The 14,381-nt window shown below is 56.3% G+C and overlaps 1 protein-coding gene across 3 annotated transcripts in view; it reads right to left on the bottom strand.

The window, feature by feature from the left end:
* Nucleotides 1-150: 150 nt before the first annotated feature.
* The window catches only part of NOS2 (nitric oxide synthase 2), a 30,085-nt gene continuing 15,854 nt past the window's right edge, over nucleotides 151-14,381 (bottom strand). For all 3 annotated transcript variants that reach the window (XM_041000622.1, XM_041000621.1, XM_041000623.1), the window contains 16 exons: nucleotides 12,934-13,128; nucleotides 11,333-11,415; nucleotides 10,837-10,981; nucleotides 9,739-9,843; nucleotides 9,120-9,169; nucleotides 8,624-8,798; nucleotides 7,851-7,983; nucleotides 7,022-7,100; nucleotides 6,153-6,334; nucleotides 5,105-5,274; nucleotides 3,882-4,089; nucleotides 2,495-2,582; nucleotides 2,036-2,157; nucleotides 1,515-1,663; nucleotides 736-930; nucleotides 151-249 (listed from right to left, as the gene is read on the bottom strand). In XM_041000622.1, the coding sequence (XP_040856556.1) occupies nucleotides 151-249; nucleotides 736-930; nucleotides 1,515-1,663; nucleotides 2,036-2,157; nucleotides 2,495-2,582; nucleotides 3,882-4,089; nucleotides 5,105-5,274; nucleotides 6,153-6,334; nucleotides 7,022-7,100; nucleotides 7,851-7,983; nucleotides 8,624-8,798; nucleotides 9,120-9,169; nucleotides 9,739-9,843; nucleotides 10,837-10,981; nucleotides 11,333-11,415; nucleotides 12,934-13,128 (2,178 nt within the window). The remainder of the gene's footprint in view (nucleotides 250-735; nucleotides 931-1,514; nucleotides 1,664-2,035; nucleotides 2,158-2,494; nucleotides 2,583-3,881; nucleotides 4,090-5,104; nucleotides 5,275-6,152; nucleotides 6,335-7,021; nucleotides 7,101-7,850; nucleotides 7,984-8,623; nucleotides 8,799-9,119; nucleotides 9,170-9,738; nucleotides 9,844-10,836; nucleotides 10,982-11,332; nucleotides 11,416-12,933; nucleotides 13,129-14,381) is intronic.

Here is a 14,381-nt window from a genome sequence, read left to right as displayed (position 1 = left end):
GAAGCTGGGTTCCAGGGAGAGAAGAGGCTCCACCTGATGCTAGCTGCCACATGGCAGTGGGAGAGTGAGGGCTGACGGCGGGGGTGGGGCAGGTGGCAGGACCACTCCCCTCCACCTGTCCTGTCCCGGGGACCTCAATCTCTTTGACTGTCAGAGCTTGGTGTTGCCTGGCTGTCTTGCTGCCCCCTCCTTTTTCACTTCATAGGGGAATGCAGCACCAAAGATATCTTCGTGGTAGCGCTTCTGGCTCTGCAGGGAGACCAGTGGGAAGCGGTCAGAGATGTTGGCCCAGCTACCTTGCCCTTGCTGTGTCCCAGCTGAGATGAGTCCTGCTCCCTCACACAGGGACACAAGGCATTCACCTTCTCCACTTGTCATGCTGGGATTTGGGCCTATGCTAATGCCAGCAGCTCCACACCTCCCCATGCGGTACGGGGGAGGATGGCAGCCCCCAGCCTGCCCAGAGCTTGTCCTGTAGGACATGTAAGCTCTGAGACACCTGTGCCTGTTCCCCACCCCACAGCCTTTGCACACGCTGTTCCCCTATTCCCTAGAAGGAGACAGAACTCCAAGCCAGCAGGCAACCAGACCAAGACACACAGCCAGGTTTTCTAAAGCCCCACCGCCCACCGATGACCTTCAGTCAGCACTAGGATTCTTTCAGAGCCCACGACAGTTCTAGGCCCAACTGTCCCTGGCTCTCACAGCCCTGGTATTACACGCCAGCCACCATACCTTAAGCCGGAAGAAATAGTCCTCCACCTGCTCCTCGCTGAGGCCCAGCTTGACAGCCACCAGCTGCTTAAGGGTATGGGCCACGTCCCGGGCCATGCCCACACCACCGCACACATAGATGTGGCCTGGTGCCTCCAAGAGAACGCGGAGCACCTCATCGGCTAGCTTCTGCCGCAGCAGGTCCTGAACGTACACCTGAAGTGGAGAAGATGCTGGGCCTGGTCCCTGTACCCCAAGCCAGGGCCTCCCACGGGGACCAGGCTCAGGCCACATGCAGTGACAGCCAGGGTGGGGACTGGGTGAGGGGCTGGGGCTGGGAAGATGTATGCTGCTTTTGAGGCACTGTCTGCTCAGACAGGCTCTGACTTCCTCCAGCCAGTTCCCTGAGGTCCAGGAGAGGGAGTCCCTCGGGACAGGGCCCTCTGTCAGGTCCTCAACCATCACTCAGGACAGAGCTGACGGCTCCTAGGCTCCTCAGACTCTGGAGGCAATCGGGTCTCACGGAAGCAAGTTCACTGGCCTGAGCCAACATTGCCAGCTCCCCAGGCTCACGGAACAGCAGGGAGCCGGCTGGCTTGGGATACTTCTCCCTGCAGTGTGGTCTGGGGCTGGGCTCGAGATTCACCCTCCTGCCACCATGGACCAGGGAAGGCCTAGTACTCTGCCCAGCATCCCCCAGGTGTTGTCTCATGGCCTCTGTGTGGAGATGGTCTAGGGAGGGGCAAGGCTGGGAGCAAGCCAGGGCACAGCCTGGCTGTGCGCTTAGAAGGGGTGCTCACCTTGGGCTGGCCAGGCAGGCGAGAGTAGGCCGTGTGCACGTCATGCAGCACCCCCTTCTGCATCATCTCCAGCTCCTCCTCCCAGTACAGGTGGTCCTCCTCTGGATGCCGGCAGCCAGACACCAGGATCATGCGGCCACCCCGAAGTCCTGTGGGACCCAGGAGGCTGCAGTGAACAGCATGGCCACCAGAGGGGGCCCCACTCGAGTGCTTGTGCCTTTCCGGCCAGAATGCGATCCAGCACTCTCCCCATTGGGAGGAAATACAAGTCCTGACCCACAGTCCCATGGCTGAAAGCACAGACCCAGGAGTCCATTCAGCTCATCAGAGGTCAAAAGCATGGACTCTTCCCTGTTACCCCCATGGCCTGGAGAAGGGCCCGTGGTTCCAACACCGAAGGCAGGAAGCCAGCTCTGAGTGGTGGTACAACTCTCCCTTGGCCCCCATTCTTCTCCCAGGCAAGAGCTGGTCACCAGCTGTCCCCTCTCCTGGGTTCCCCTCCAGGAAGCCCAGAGCTGCACCTGTGTTTGCAGAGTCATAGAGTCGCTGCTGCCAGAAGCCACGGAAGGGGGCGATGCCTGTGCCAGGTCCAATGAGGATGCAGGGCAGAGAGGGGTCCTCAGGCAGCTGGAAGCCACCAGCACTGCAGGGGACAGAGGGGGGAGGGTCCCTGTCTCAGACACTGCTGCTAGGGTCCTTGCTCAGGACAGTGACTAGGGTGCGGGGTGTGTGGGGAGGCCAGAGAAGACAATGACCTCACGGTTGACTTCCCAGGCCTGCGGGCCACCCATGCCCCCATGGAAAGGCTGAGCTCGCTGGGTGCTGCCCCCTAGTCACCACCCTGCCAATGTCACTGCTGTGTCCGATACCCTAGGATCCTGGTACCTTCTCTCTAGGGCCCAGGGGCCCTGGGTGGCATCAAATCCCAGGGCCCCTGTCCTCACTGCAGAAGCCCAGGGCTCAATTAAGGGTGGGGTTACCTCCGCACAAAGCAGGGCACTGGATCTTGGGGCTTCAGGCTGGCGAGCCACGTGCTGCAGACTCCATGGTGCAGGGGACCCTGGCCATCTGCAAGGACAGCACAGACCTGGTGGCCTCCAGCCCTCCACTGGCACATCTCTGCTGGTTGTGCCAGCCGCACAGCAGCACCTGTTCCCCCTTGGGGCCTCTTGGGTCAGGGAGGGGCTGTTGGAACTCCAGGTGTGGAGACCCGCCCTCCAAATGTGCAGAGCTGGGGAAGGCCGGAAGGGACTGAGAGATGTAAGTTGCTCCTTTTGCCAGGGCGCAAACTGTGTCTCGGGTCACAGTGTCAAGGCCACTCAGGCCACAGGGGAGCCAGGTGGGTGGACAGCTCAGGGTCCCCCGAGGCCTTCCCCAAGAGCTTCCCCAGGACACAGCCACTGCTACGTGTCCTCTCCAGGGTTAGTCTTGCTGGTGGGAAGCCTGGCTGATGGAGACCTGGGCACAGTGTCTGCTCCAATGTCTTACCCTGTCCCCCAGTGGCTGGCTCCTCCTAGGCCTGCAGGGACCCCAGCTCCTTGTCCCTCCCCACCAGCTCCAATCCTTTCCCCACAGCCAGACTCTGAAGCAGCTCCCTCTTCCACCCTGAGAAGTCCTCTGGTGTCCCCAGGATGGGATCCGGCTCTCATCAGTCCTACTGGCCACCCCTCTCTGGGTATAGACACAGGGTGTGGGCGAGTGCATCCTGGCTGAACAATCAGGGCATTTACCACATTCTGACAGACTGCATGATGCTGTTTCACAGGGGAGAGGTGTGTGGGCCTGCTCCAAGCTCGGCCAACCCAGGCCAGGTTTGACTATGTGGGCAAGAGAGGTCCTCCTCAGCGTGATGACAGTCATCTAATCACATCTATGCCCACTTCTCACTGGCCCCTCTGATGACCCTGTCTGCTCAGGGCTTGTGCACCTTCTGTGCTGGGTGTGGGTGAAGTGGGACAAATCACCACGGAGTAAGTGACTGAATGAGCCAACAACCACTGTGGCATCACCTGTGTGAAGGGCAGGCTAGCGGCCAGCCTGAGAATCACTGGGCTCCCACTTAGCGTGGGAGGCTCTGCCCATATGATCTGTCATCCCAACAGCAGCAGGGCCGTCCAGCGGTCCAGGACTTGGACTTGGCCATTAACCTAGGAGAGTCTGAGTCTCCACCCTGCCTTTACTGATGGTGGGGCTTTGAACCAGTGGTTCTCAGCTCTGTGCCTCCATTCCCTCACACACAGAGGGATCAGATGAGCATCCAGCTTGGAGCGACTTCTTCCACACACACCTCCCTGTGCCTTCAGCAACCCTGAAATGTGGATGTTACCCCCTTTAGCTGCTCAACTGGAGCTCATGCCCCACCCTCACCTCGGGGGCGGTATGTGACCACGGCCACAGTGAGGTGCACCTCCATGGGTGTGAGGTCCTGGGAGGAGCTGATGGAATAATAGCGGGGCTTCAGGATAGGCAGCTGGGAGAGCAGGAAGGCAGCAGACACCTGCAGTGACGGGAACTCCTCCAGCACCTCCAGCAATGTGAGACTGTTGGTGAGCTTCCACTTGTTGTACTCCGAGGGCTGCAAGCCAAAGGACAGTGTGATGGTCTTGGGGTGCCTGCCCCACCTTGGGGGAACAGGGCTGGCAGGACCCATGTGCCTTCATTCATTCATTCACTCACCACCTGGGCAGCACCTAGCACTGTCCAGGGTGCTGACACAACCTAGGTGGAGAGTAAAGTTCCTGTTCTCTGCCTGGAACTCTACTGCAGGTGACTAATGGGCAAGGGCCTCATTATTTATTACTTTTTTTTAAGATTTACTCTTATTGGAAAGTCAGATATACAGAGAGGAGAGATAGAGAGGAAGATCTTCCATCCACTGATTCACTCCCCAAGAGACCACAATGGCCAGAACTGAGCCAATCCAAAGCCAGTGCCTACCTTGTGGAGGACAGTGTGAGAACTAAATGAGAAAACACGGGAAAAGTTAGTACAGCAAAGCCATAGAATAACGGCAGTGGAGGTGGCTGGACCCGAGACAGTTAGCAATCATGACGATGGCAGCAGTGATGCCCAGTGCTATTTGCAAAGACTTGGGCCCAGAAAGTGGCAGGTGAGGGAAAGCATTCTCTCATTAGCCTATTGATGCGCTACCTGTTGGTCACTACAGATACTGACCCCTTCATCCACACTGTCCATCTCCCAGCAGTTCCTAGTTTCCAACTTTGGCTCAGGTTTTGGGAATACTAAGAAGGGAGGACACAGGCTCCCTTTCCAAAGGAGGCATTCTTCGGTTGCATCCTGTAGACCCTCAGTGGATTTCAACTGAACCCACTGTGCTCAACAGAGGGGCAGCAGATGAAGCCTGCTTCCTGCCAGCTGCTGACAAGCTTTGCTTTGGAAACCTGGGGTGGGTCATGCTAGGAGGTGTAAGATCGACTCTGGGCTCCGGTTTTCCCCCCATCCCCAGCTTAGGGATTTGCCCCTGCCTCCCAGATGGGTCATGCTAGGAGGTGTAAGATCAGCTCTCGGCTCCGGTTTGCCCCGCATCCCCAGTTCGGGGATTTGCCCCTGCCTCCCCCACCAGCCCTGACCTGCATCTGAGACAAAGTCAACAGTCGTTGTCTCTCAGCCTCTTCAGTGGCCAGTCGGGCAAGTTTCTGGAGCAGCAGTTGGGTCGGGGGGGTGGTGATGTCCAGGAAGTAGGTGAGGGCTTGGCTGAGGGAACAGGGGGGCAGCCTCTTGTCCCTGACCCAGTAGCTGCCTGGAGGTGGAAAGAAGGCGTCAGAATGGAGGGAAAGTCCCACTTGAGCTTTTCTGTGGGTGATATGGGCACTGGGGTGGCCATTCCCCATCCTCCCTCTGTAGGGGGGAGGAGCCCTGAAGCACAAAATGAGAAAGGATGGTGCCCAGATAGGGCTGCTATGATCCCCTATCAACACAATCCCAATGGGTTAACCTTGGCTCTCTCTAGCCTAGACATGAACTCAGTAAGACATCTGCAGGTGTACAATGGACTCCCGATGACCAAATTCACTGCAGACTGCTGTGTGTTCCAGAGGCTGATCACTCATTTGGAGACCAACCTGTGACTCTAGTTCCCTGGGGCACTACACCAAGGAGTTCTGGGCAAGCAGACGATCAACCCAAAGTGAGGTGGCAAGTACTACAGTCTGCCCAGAGGCAGGATGCTGGCGGTCAGAGCACAGACCTTGGGGCCAGGAGACCCAGGCTCAGCTTCTGGCTACATGGTGGAACACTGCGGGCTTGAGTTCCTTCCCTGTGAAATGGGCATGAGAACCAAATCTACCCCATTGGCATCGAGTGCCCAACACATGTAGCCAGCATAGTGCCTGGGACAAAACTCAATAAATCTCGGCTAAAAAGATGAAGAGATCATTTTTCTGGGTCTGAGAGGCCTGATGAGCCATGTCTGTGTCTCTAAGCCACCAGGACTTCTCTGTCCCCTTCTGCCAGACAGTGGGGTACATCACCCTACAACGCCTCTCCATCTTTCCTCCTTTGCTCTCTGTGGCAGGGAGCACAATCTCTGCTAACAGCACCACCACTGAGGGAACCAGGGCCACAGGACAGGGCTGCTGGCCGAGGCAGGAGGGAATGGGGGTGGGGTGGCAGGCTCACCACTCTCATCCAGGGTCTCCAGGGACACGGTGTGGTGGGGGTCAGGGCTGTCCACAACTCGCTCCAAGATGCCCTGGACCAGGGCAGGCTGGTTGCTGGGGCAGACCCCGAGGTGTTCCCCAGGCAGGTAGCTGGGGCCCGGGCTGTCTTCCCAAGACAGCTGCACCAGGAAGGTGGCTCGGCTGCGGAAGGAATCAAGAAGGTTCTGCTTGGCGTTGTCCGGATTTCCTGCAGCACTCCCTGATGGGCGGACCAGTTTCCCCAGGAAGTATGCCCTCTCCTTCCAGCTTCCTGTCCCAGTTCATGAACCCTGGCTGCTGGCTTGAGTTCAGCACAGGGCACATGCTTAAGAGAGCTTAGGACCAACCTGCTATCAGGGGACCAGCCACCAGACTCTGCACCCAGCTGGAGATGTGTGGGCATCAAGGGCATCTGAAGAAAGTTTCCTCACCCCCAGCCCAAATCCCATCCTTATTGAACCAAAACCAGGCTTCCAGGTGAACAGGGGAAAGCCCAGATATGCAAAACATACAGAAAATCCACAACCCTCGCTTGTCTCAGTTGGAAAATGGCCTGGTCCTGTCCACACTTTATGGAAGCTCTTATGACAAAGGCAAGTGGTTTGAGTCCCTTTGACCTCCCCTTGTAATGGAGGAGTTCAATGAAGAAGGAGTGGCTCAGTGTTGCAGGTACCTGCCTCTCACGCTGCAAGACTGGCATGTGCTTAATGGGGCCGGATGCCAAGGCACAGGTGGCTGTCAGGGCTATCTGGTCTTTCCAGAGGTGCCACTGCCAATGCTGTGGGGGCAGTTCCCTCCCTGCCTCCCAAGTAAAGTGAAATCTCTGGGAGAAGCCCTCGCTCTTCTTACCTGGATTTTGGACTCTGTAGATTCTGCAGCGATTTGAGCCTCAGGGTGAACACGTTCTTGGCGTGCAGGTTGCTGAGAGCTGTTGGGGAGCAGGAATAGGAAAATGGCAAGAGCAGCTTGGTTGGGGGGCCCCTGTGTTTGAGTCCAATTTGGGTCCTACTCTTGGGGCGTCTATGGGACTTTTCTTTCCTTTGCCATTTCCAGCTGTTTCTGACTTGCACACAAAGCTCCTGGTTTGATAGAATGTGGCTGTGCAGTGGCCAGGCATGGAGGAGTGGGGGGAAGGGAGTGCATTTAATAGATACCATAAGAGGTGAGCCCCTGCATGGCTCAGAACCACAAGCGAACACACCCCAAACCAGAGATACCTCAATCCTGCAGTGGTGCTGGACTCCCCAGCCCCGGTCCCACACACAGAGTATGCAGAGTCAGTCCAGTACTCACCCACTAGAGCCACCTCCGAGAAGCCCTCCTGACCCTCACTGCCTCTGGAACTTGGCAATTGGTTTTCCAGCTGACCTGCAGTCTCTCCATCCATGCCTCTTTCATGAGTTTAATGTCAGGCCCACTGAGCCCACATGGGCACAGAACCCACCCAGCACCTGGCACACAGATGACTGACCCCTCCTCTTTCTGTCATCCTCCACAGGCTGCCTCAATCATTCCCATTCAGAGCTTCCAACAGGCTCAGGAGTGACTCGAGGGATCCCTGACCGTCCCTGGCCAGCTGTGTGTATCCAGAAGGACCCCCTCAGAGACCATAGGCTCAAGGAGCCCTGCTCAGGCAGGAAGGGCTAACAGGTGCTGCATGGTGCCGAGGGGCAGGTACCTTTGCGGAGATCCAAAGGCTGGGAGCCCTGCACAAGCCTGTAGTGGTGCGGCTCCCAGGCCACGCTAGATGTGTAGAGTTTGGGGATGTGAATGTGGTCTTTGCCTCGGATGCCGAACGTCTCACAGGCTGCCTGGAAGAAGACAGGGCAGATGAGTGTCATAGCCATCATCCTCACAGGGACCACCCTCAACAAGGGCCACTGCCTGCTCTTGTGATGGGCTATTGTGAAGATACAGACAGGCACAGGCTGGACACCCCGTGGCTCTGGCTGATACTGCTATTACTGCTTCACCCTCATGTGTATACTGCAAAGGCTGCTGGATTGCTTGTGTTCCTGCTGTGGCATCACTAGGAGGAAGCTGGGCTTTGGGACCAAGCCTGCCTGACCCCAGCAGGGACTGCCCCCCCCCCCGCCACCGGGCACCCCTGCTGAGTCTATGGTGCTGAGTCACATGAAGTTCCCCTAAATCAGCAGTCACAGCCTGGAAGACCTGCGTAAACCCAACAACTTGGGTCCCTGCCCCCATGCTTGCTGGGGCTAGAGGACTATAATAGGACAAGGGTGTCTGAGAAAGCCTGACACCAGATGCTCACACCCCAATGACAGGAGTTAGCTCAGCCTCTTCTCCCACTGGGAGCCACATGCACAGAGGAGGGTTGTCCTAAGGACTGTAGGAAAGCTGCAGCGACCTCAGGGACCCAGTTGTGGCCCCTACCTGGGCCATGTCTACAGAGCCTGGCAGTGTACCACATCACCCCCTGGAACTGACCTTGAAGGTCTGCATGGCCCAGCTGCGGAAGGCATCCTCCTGCCCACTGAGTTCATCCCCTTCTCCCGTCGGGGTTAGCTGAGAGGCCCCCAGGTGGGACAACTTCTGGTCAACATCGTGAGCAAAGGCACAGAACCGTGGGTACATGCTGGAGCCAAGGCCAAAGACAGCGTACCTGTTCAAGGAAGACATATGCTGGAGGCTCATGTCTCAGGCCAGCAGCCCCCAGCATCCAGGAGCCACAGTGCAGCAGGCCTGCTTCTCACTGCCCCCGACCCATCCTCCCCTCCACTGGACCTCAGCGCCAAGTCCCATGACCAGCGCTTGGCTGGCAGAACATGGAAAAGAGCTGGGCTTTTGTGGTGTGGCCCTCAATACACCTGTAGGACACACGTTAGCCCCAGGTGCTTTCTGAAGCTGTACCTCTCTGAGAAGGGCCCTGTGCACTCCCAGCTCCATCCCTTCTCCCAGACTTTGGGCTGGGAAACAGCTGTACCTGAATTTGTTGGTGAGCTCCTTAAGCAGGAAAAGGGACCGCTTCAGCTTCTAGAAAGACAAGGAGCCACAGAGCTGTCAGGGCAGGATTCATAACTGTACCGTTTTCTTCTCTCCCGGTGGCCCTTCTGCAAGCGGGCCACATCAGCAGAATGCGGCTCATCTTGGTCCCCAGTGGGAGGTGGTTTGTAAGTGTAGAGCCACCTGGCCAGGGCTCTAGTTGCCAGTTGCCAAATTCAGTTGTCTATCAAGGTCTGGATTAGGCAACACTATGTAGCTAACATTTAAAATATTCATTTGGGGACCAGCATTGTACTACAGCAAGATAAACAGCTGTCTTCAACACCTATATCCTATATGGGGATTCCAGTTCAATTCTTAGCTGATCTGTTGCATTTATTTTTTATTGGTTTTCACTTCTAGGATTGATGCTTTTCCTTTAAATATAAATTCATAAATATAAACCAAATGTCATAGGAAAGATACCCATGTAGGTACTTGTGAATCAGGAGGCAGGCCAATGCTCAGAGAACTCCCTCCCAAGCCTTCCTCAGGGAATGACAAGCCCAACCCCCTAACCCTTTCCTGGGTCCTCCTGGGCGAGACCCCAGGTCACTCACCTCTCCATTGCCAGGGGAGTCTCCATTGCCAAATGTGCTGGTCACCACCAATAGCAGCTGCTCCTGCTCCAGGCTATTTAGCCTGTACTCATCCATGCAGAGGACCTGGGTGACACCAACATGGACTTCAGCCCTTGGTCCCAGGCCTTCCCCACACCCCTCTGCTGCCCCCACTCTCTCAGGCTAAAAGCCCCTGGTCATATCTGTCTCCTCTGTGCCCAGCACAAGGTGGCATAGAAGAGGCAGATGAACAGCTCTGGCCATGGAGGCTTTGTCCCCAGACCCCGAGTCTAAACAGCTCTCAGCCCTTTCATGGCATCCCAAATCCTTCATGATCCCACAAACCAGCAGGAGCAGGTGAGAACTCTGTCTGGAGGCCACATCAGGTGCCACATGTCATTGCCTCCTTGTTCTCCCAGCCTGCTCAATCAGAGACAAGTGATGTTCCACCACCGTCCCTTCCAGCTCCAACCCTGGGAGCCATCAGGCTGGACCAACCCGGTTGCTCACACTCCTCCTCAGGGGCTGCACGGATCACAGCACATCCCTCACAGCACTACATGGGCCCATATGCCATGACCCCAGGACAGCAGAGTCACCTCTGTTTCCTGGAAGCCATGTGACCACAGAAGAGCCACTTGGGCTGCCTGACCCCAGCTCTACTCTCTGCATTGGACCTCCACCTTTGTGGGCTTCCCACCCCGGATTGCAGCCTCAGAGTCCAGGCTGGCCCAGTGAAGGGTAGTTCTGCCTTCAGTGCTGAAGGCACGGGGTGTGGTTTAGTCTCACTGGTTGTTTAATGTGTCTGCATCATGGTCCTTCCTGGCCTCACTCAGCCCTACACCCTGCATGGGAGGAGTTTGTGACTGTGAACCAACTCACCAGGAGCAGCCTATGTACACAGACACACAGCTTCATTAGAAAAGTGCTCCTCAAACTGTGTTCCCAGGAATACCATAGAAACCAGATTTGTTGGCTCAGTTTTGGAACCCCTTGCACAAAGGCACAGCCCAGGCTCTGAGGTTTCCAGAAGCACAGTATCCCTTACACCCAGGCACAGCAAACCAGCCCAAACCAGCCCAACCCAGCCTAGCCAACCTTGGGGTTGAAGGCACAGCTGAACAAGATGCCCAGGTCCCGGGCCAGCGCTTCTGACTTTCCTGTCTCCGTGGCGAAGAGGATTGTGGCCCTGATGCGGGATGCCATGGTCTTGCGCATTAGCACAGAGGCAAAGAGGACGGATCTGTGGGGACAACACAGGCCCACAAGCACAGCGTGAGGCACGCCCGTGGTGCGATAAGGGAACCAGTGCCAACAGCAGAGCAGGTTGAGGGCACAGGGACCCGCGGTTCCCACCTGCCTGACACCCTCACTGGTCATCGTTACCTCCCCTCGTCCCTCCCCAACACTCTTAGGGATAGAGGAGAGAAAAGGCTATGGTCATAATGACAGGGAACCCTAAGATTTGGCATTCAGGCCTCTGTGGGCCAAACCCTCCCGCCAGGCTCCCTGCCCTGTGTGGTCTGGAGGTGAGGCTGAGCAGAAGGAGAAGGGTGCATGCAGGGTAGAGGTCAACTACAGCCACCCCACGTACCTCACCAGGACCCTGAACTTCAGGCCTCTTCTCCGGGGCCTCTTCCGCTCGTCCTGCCACATGTGGGTTTTCCAGGCCTCCACCTGCAGCACAGAGGACCAAGGGTAGGGTAGCACAGGGTCCTGACTCCACCTGGGCTGGGGAGCACACGAGCCCCAGGACCCTGTTTCCCGACACTGCCGCCCCGTGAGCAAGCCCCGTCTGCTTATCTCCCTGCCAGTCAAAGCCTGTGTGTCACACGGTACACTTGGGTCTTTTTCTCTCTCTCTCTTAATGTATTTTACAGGCAAGAAGTCAGAGTTTCCATCTGCTGCTTCACTCCTTACATGGCCACCACAGCCAGGGTGGGGCCAGGATGAAGTCAGGAGCCAGGAGCTCCATCAACGGTCCCCCATGTAGGTGCAGGGATCCATGCACCTGAACCATCGGCTTTCCCAGACATGTTAGCAGGGAGCTGGATTGGAAGTGGAGCAGCCAGGACTTGAATCAAGGCTATTTTTTTTTTAAAGATTTGTGTATTTTTATTGAAAGGTAGATACACAGAGAGAAGGAAAGACAGATCTGCCATCTGCTGATTCACTCCCCAAGTGGCCACCAACAACCAGAGCTGAGCCTTTTCTGTGTCTTCCACATGGGTGCAGGGTCCCAAGGACTTGGGCCATCCTCCACTGCTTTCCCAGGCCACAAGCAAGGAGCTGGATGGGAAGTGGAATATCCGGAACATGAACTGGTGTCCATATAGTATCCCAGCACATGCAAGGCAAGGACTTTAGCCCCTAGGCTACTGTGCCAGACCCAAACCAGTACTTATATGAGATGTCAACATCACAGGCAGGGCTCAACTTGCAACAACGTAATGCTGTAAAATGTATCTTAAGAAATAAAAAAAGAAAGAAAGAAAGAAAAGAAGAAAATGAAAGTAGCTAAACTCAGCAGCAGGGGCTAGGGGTTGAACTTGGGCACTGTGATATGGGCCATGGGTGCCCTAACTGGTCAGTGGCTTCACTGTTAGGTTAACTGGCAGCTCTAGCAGGTGGTTCTAGTTCTTACCAGGGTCCTCCTAGAGGGACAAGACCATGCTCCCTTCTGCTTTCCAGGCCCAAGCACAGGCATGCCATATAAGATGTAAGACCCACACCTAGCTGTCTTCACTGAGGAGGAAATCCCACAGCAAGCACAGCCTGCCCCGGGCCAACCTTCTTTCCCGCTCCAGGGCGAGGAGGCCCATCTCCACACCTGACCTAAGTCCTCTGTGACGACAGCAAAACTCATTTCCACAGCCAGCAGCTATTGGCTGCCTTCTGGGCTGGGCTCTCATATGCCATGTGACCCACAGGACCTCCCACAGCAGAGTCTATTCCCATCCCTTTTAGAGATGACAAAATCAAAGCTGAAAAGAAAGGTCTTGTGGCTGTAGCAGAAACCACAGGGTGTGGCTTGGTCTTCATGCTAGGTACTGCCACCTCTCCTGTGGAAGTAGCTGTCGCAATGGACTACCTGCGTAGCTAAACCTTGTCAGAGGAACAGGTATACACACACACAACACACACCAACACACACCTAAGCTCCCAGCGGGAGAACAGTGGCAGACCTTTCCCTACCTGGTAGTAGTAGAAAGGGGACAGGACATAGTTTAACATCTCCTGGTGGAACACGGGGGTAATGCTCCCGGCGATTGGAGGAACCAGCCAGATCCAGTCGGCAGGACAGCCCCCACGGGTCCGGTACTCGCTCTGCATGTGTTTCATGAAGGACTCGGCCGCCGAATGGTGGTCCATGATGGTCACATTCTGCTTCTAGATCAGAGGGCGGCAGGGAGGCAGGCTGAGTCACGGGGTGGGTAAGGAGCAGGAGGGAAGCCTCCCATATGGCCACCTCTGACCTGCTGATGATAAACACGCAGGGCCCCCCTAAAGCTCCTGAAGAGGCCCAAGAATCACTAGTGCCATGGGCAGCCCACAGGCTACACCTGCCTTCCTGGGCATTCTTGGAGGGCAGTGTCCAGCTTCTCAAGCCTATATGTCTTCCCACTCTTAGCAAGTGGCTCTCTCTGGATATAATTAACTCAAACACACAGCCTTCTTGCAGGTAACAAAAACACCATCCTGTGAGGCATGTGTTGTGGTGCAATGGGTTGAGCTTCCACCTGTAGTGCTGGATTCTCATACCAGAGCACAGGTTCAAGTCCCAAGTGCTCCACTTCTGGTCCAGCTCCCTGCTAATGTGCCTGGGAAAGTGGCAGAGGATGGCCCAAGTGCTTCAGCCCATCACCCACGTGAGAGACCCAGATGGAGTTCCTAAATCTTGGCTTTGGCCTGGTCCAGATCTGGTGCTGAACCAGTAGAAGGAAGATCTCCCTCCATCCTTTCCCTCTCCCTCCTTGTCACTTGGCTTTTCAAATAAATAAACATTTTTTTTAATACCATGCCATGTATTTATTGGGCATTTCCAGAGTTGCCTCCTGGGGTGGAGGTTTGTGGGTTGAGAAAGGAGCTGGTGCCTCTGGGGGAAAATCTGGACCAGTGGGAAAGCAAATCCCCCACAACTAAGACATGGAGGATGGCCCAGTGACAGCAGCTTGAAGCTCAGATCCAAGGAGCATGGCTACAGGGTAGCAATCATAGCCGAAACAGACTGTCAACACCTCGGCCCATGGACCTTCCACCTGCATTCTTTTCCTGGCAAGATGCTGGGGAGCGAGGATCCTCTCTAAACCTCACTTGGCTGGTGAGGAGCCATGGCCGAGGGTTTGGAACGCTCTCCTGGAGGCGGGCCACAAGGAAGTCCTGGGCCTCTTGGAGGAGGACGCAGCCGGTGGAGCACGGCAGACTCCCTGGGACGCATCCGGGATGTGAGCCCCTGTGGCGGCCAGGATGTGAGCGCCAGGGCCAGCCCTTCCTTTCCCGAGTCAGGCCAGCCTCAGGGGGCCTCTTCCTGTCCCACCTTCACTCAGGACCCAGAACCCCTCCTCCACAGAACTCAGGCTTAGACTGCCTTGGGGTGACTTAGCTGTGGGGAGCAGCACATGATCAGACACATTTCAGTCACC

This window comes from Ochotona curzoniae, unplaced genomic scaffold (assembly GCF_017591425.1).
Source record: "Ochotona curzoniae isolate NIBS_2020 unplaced genomic scaffold, NIBS_Ocur_1.0 scaffold_2453, whole genome shotgun sequence".
Taxonomy (NCBI): domain Eukaryota; kingdom Metazoa; phylum Chordata; class Mammalia; order Lagomorpha; family Ochotonidae; genus Ochotona; species Ochotona curzoniae.
The sequence above is the reverse complement of the archived record's forward strand: the minus strand, read 5'-3'. Positions and strand labels throughout refer to the sequence as shown.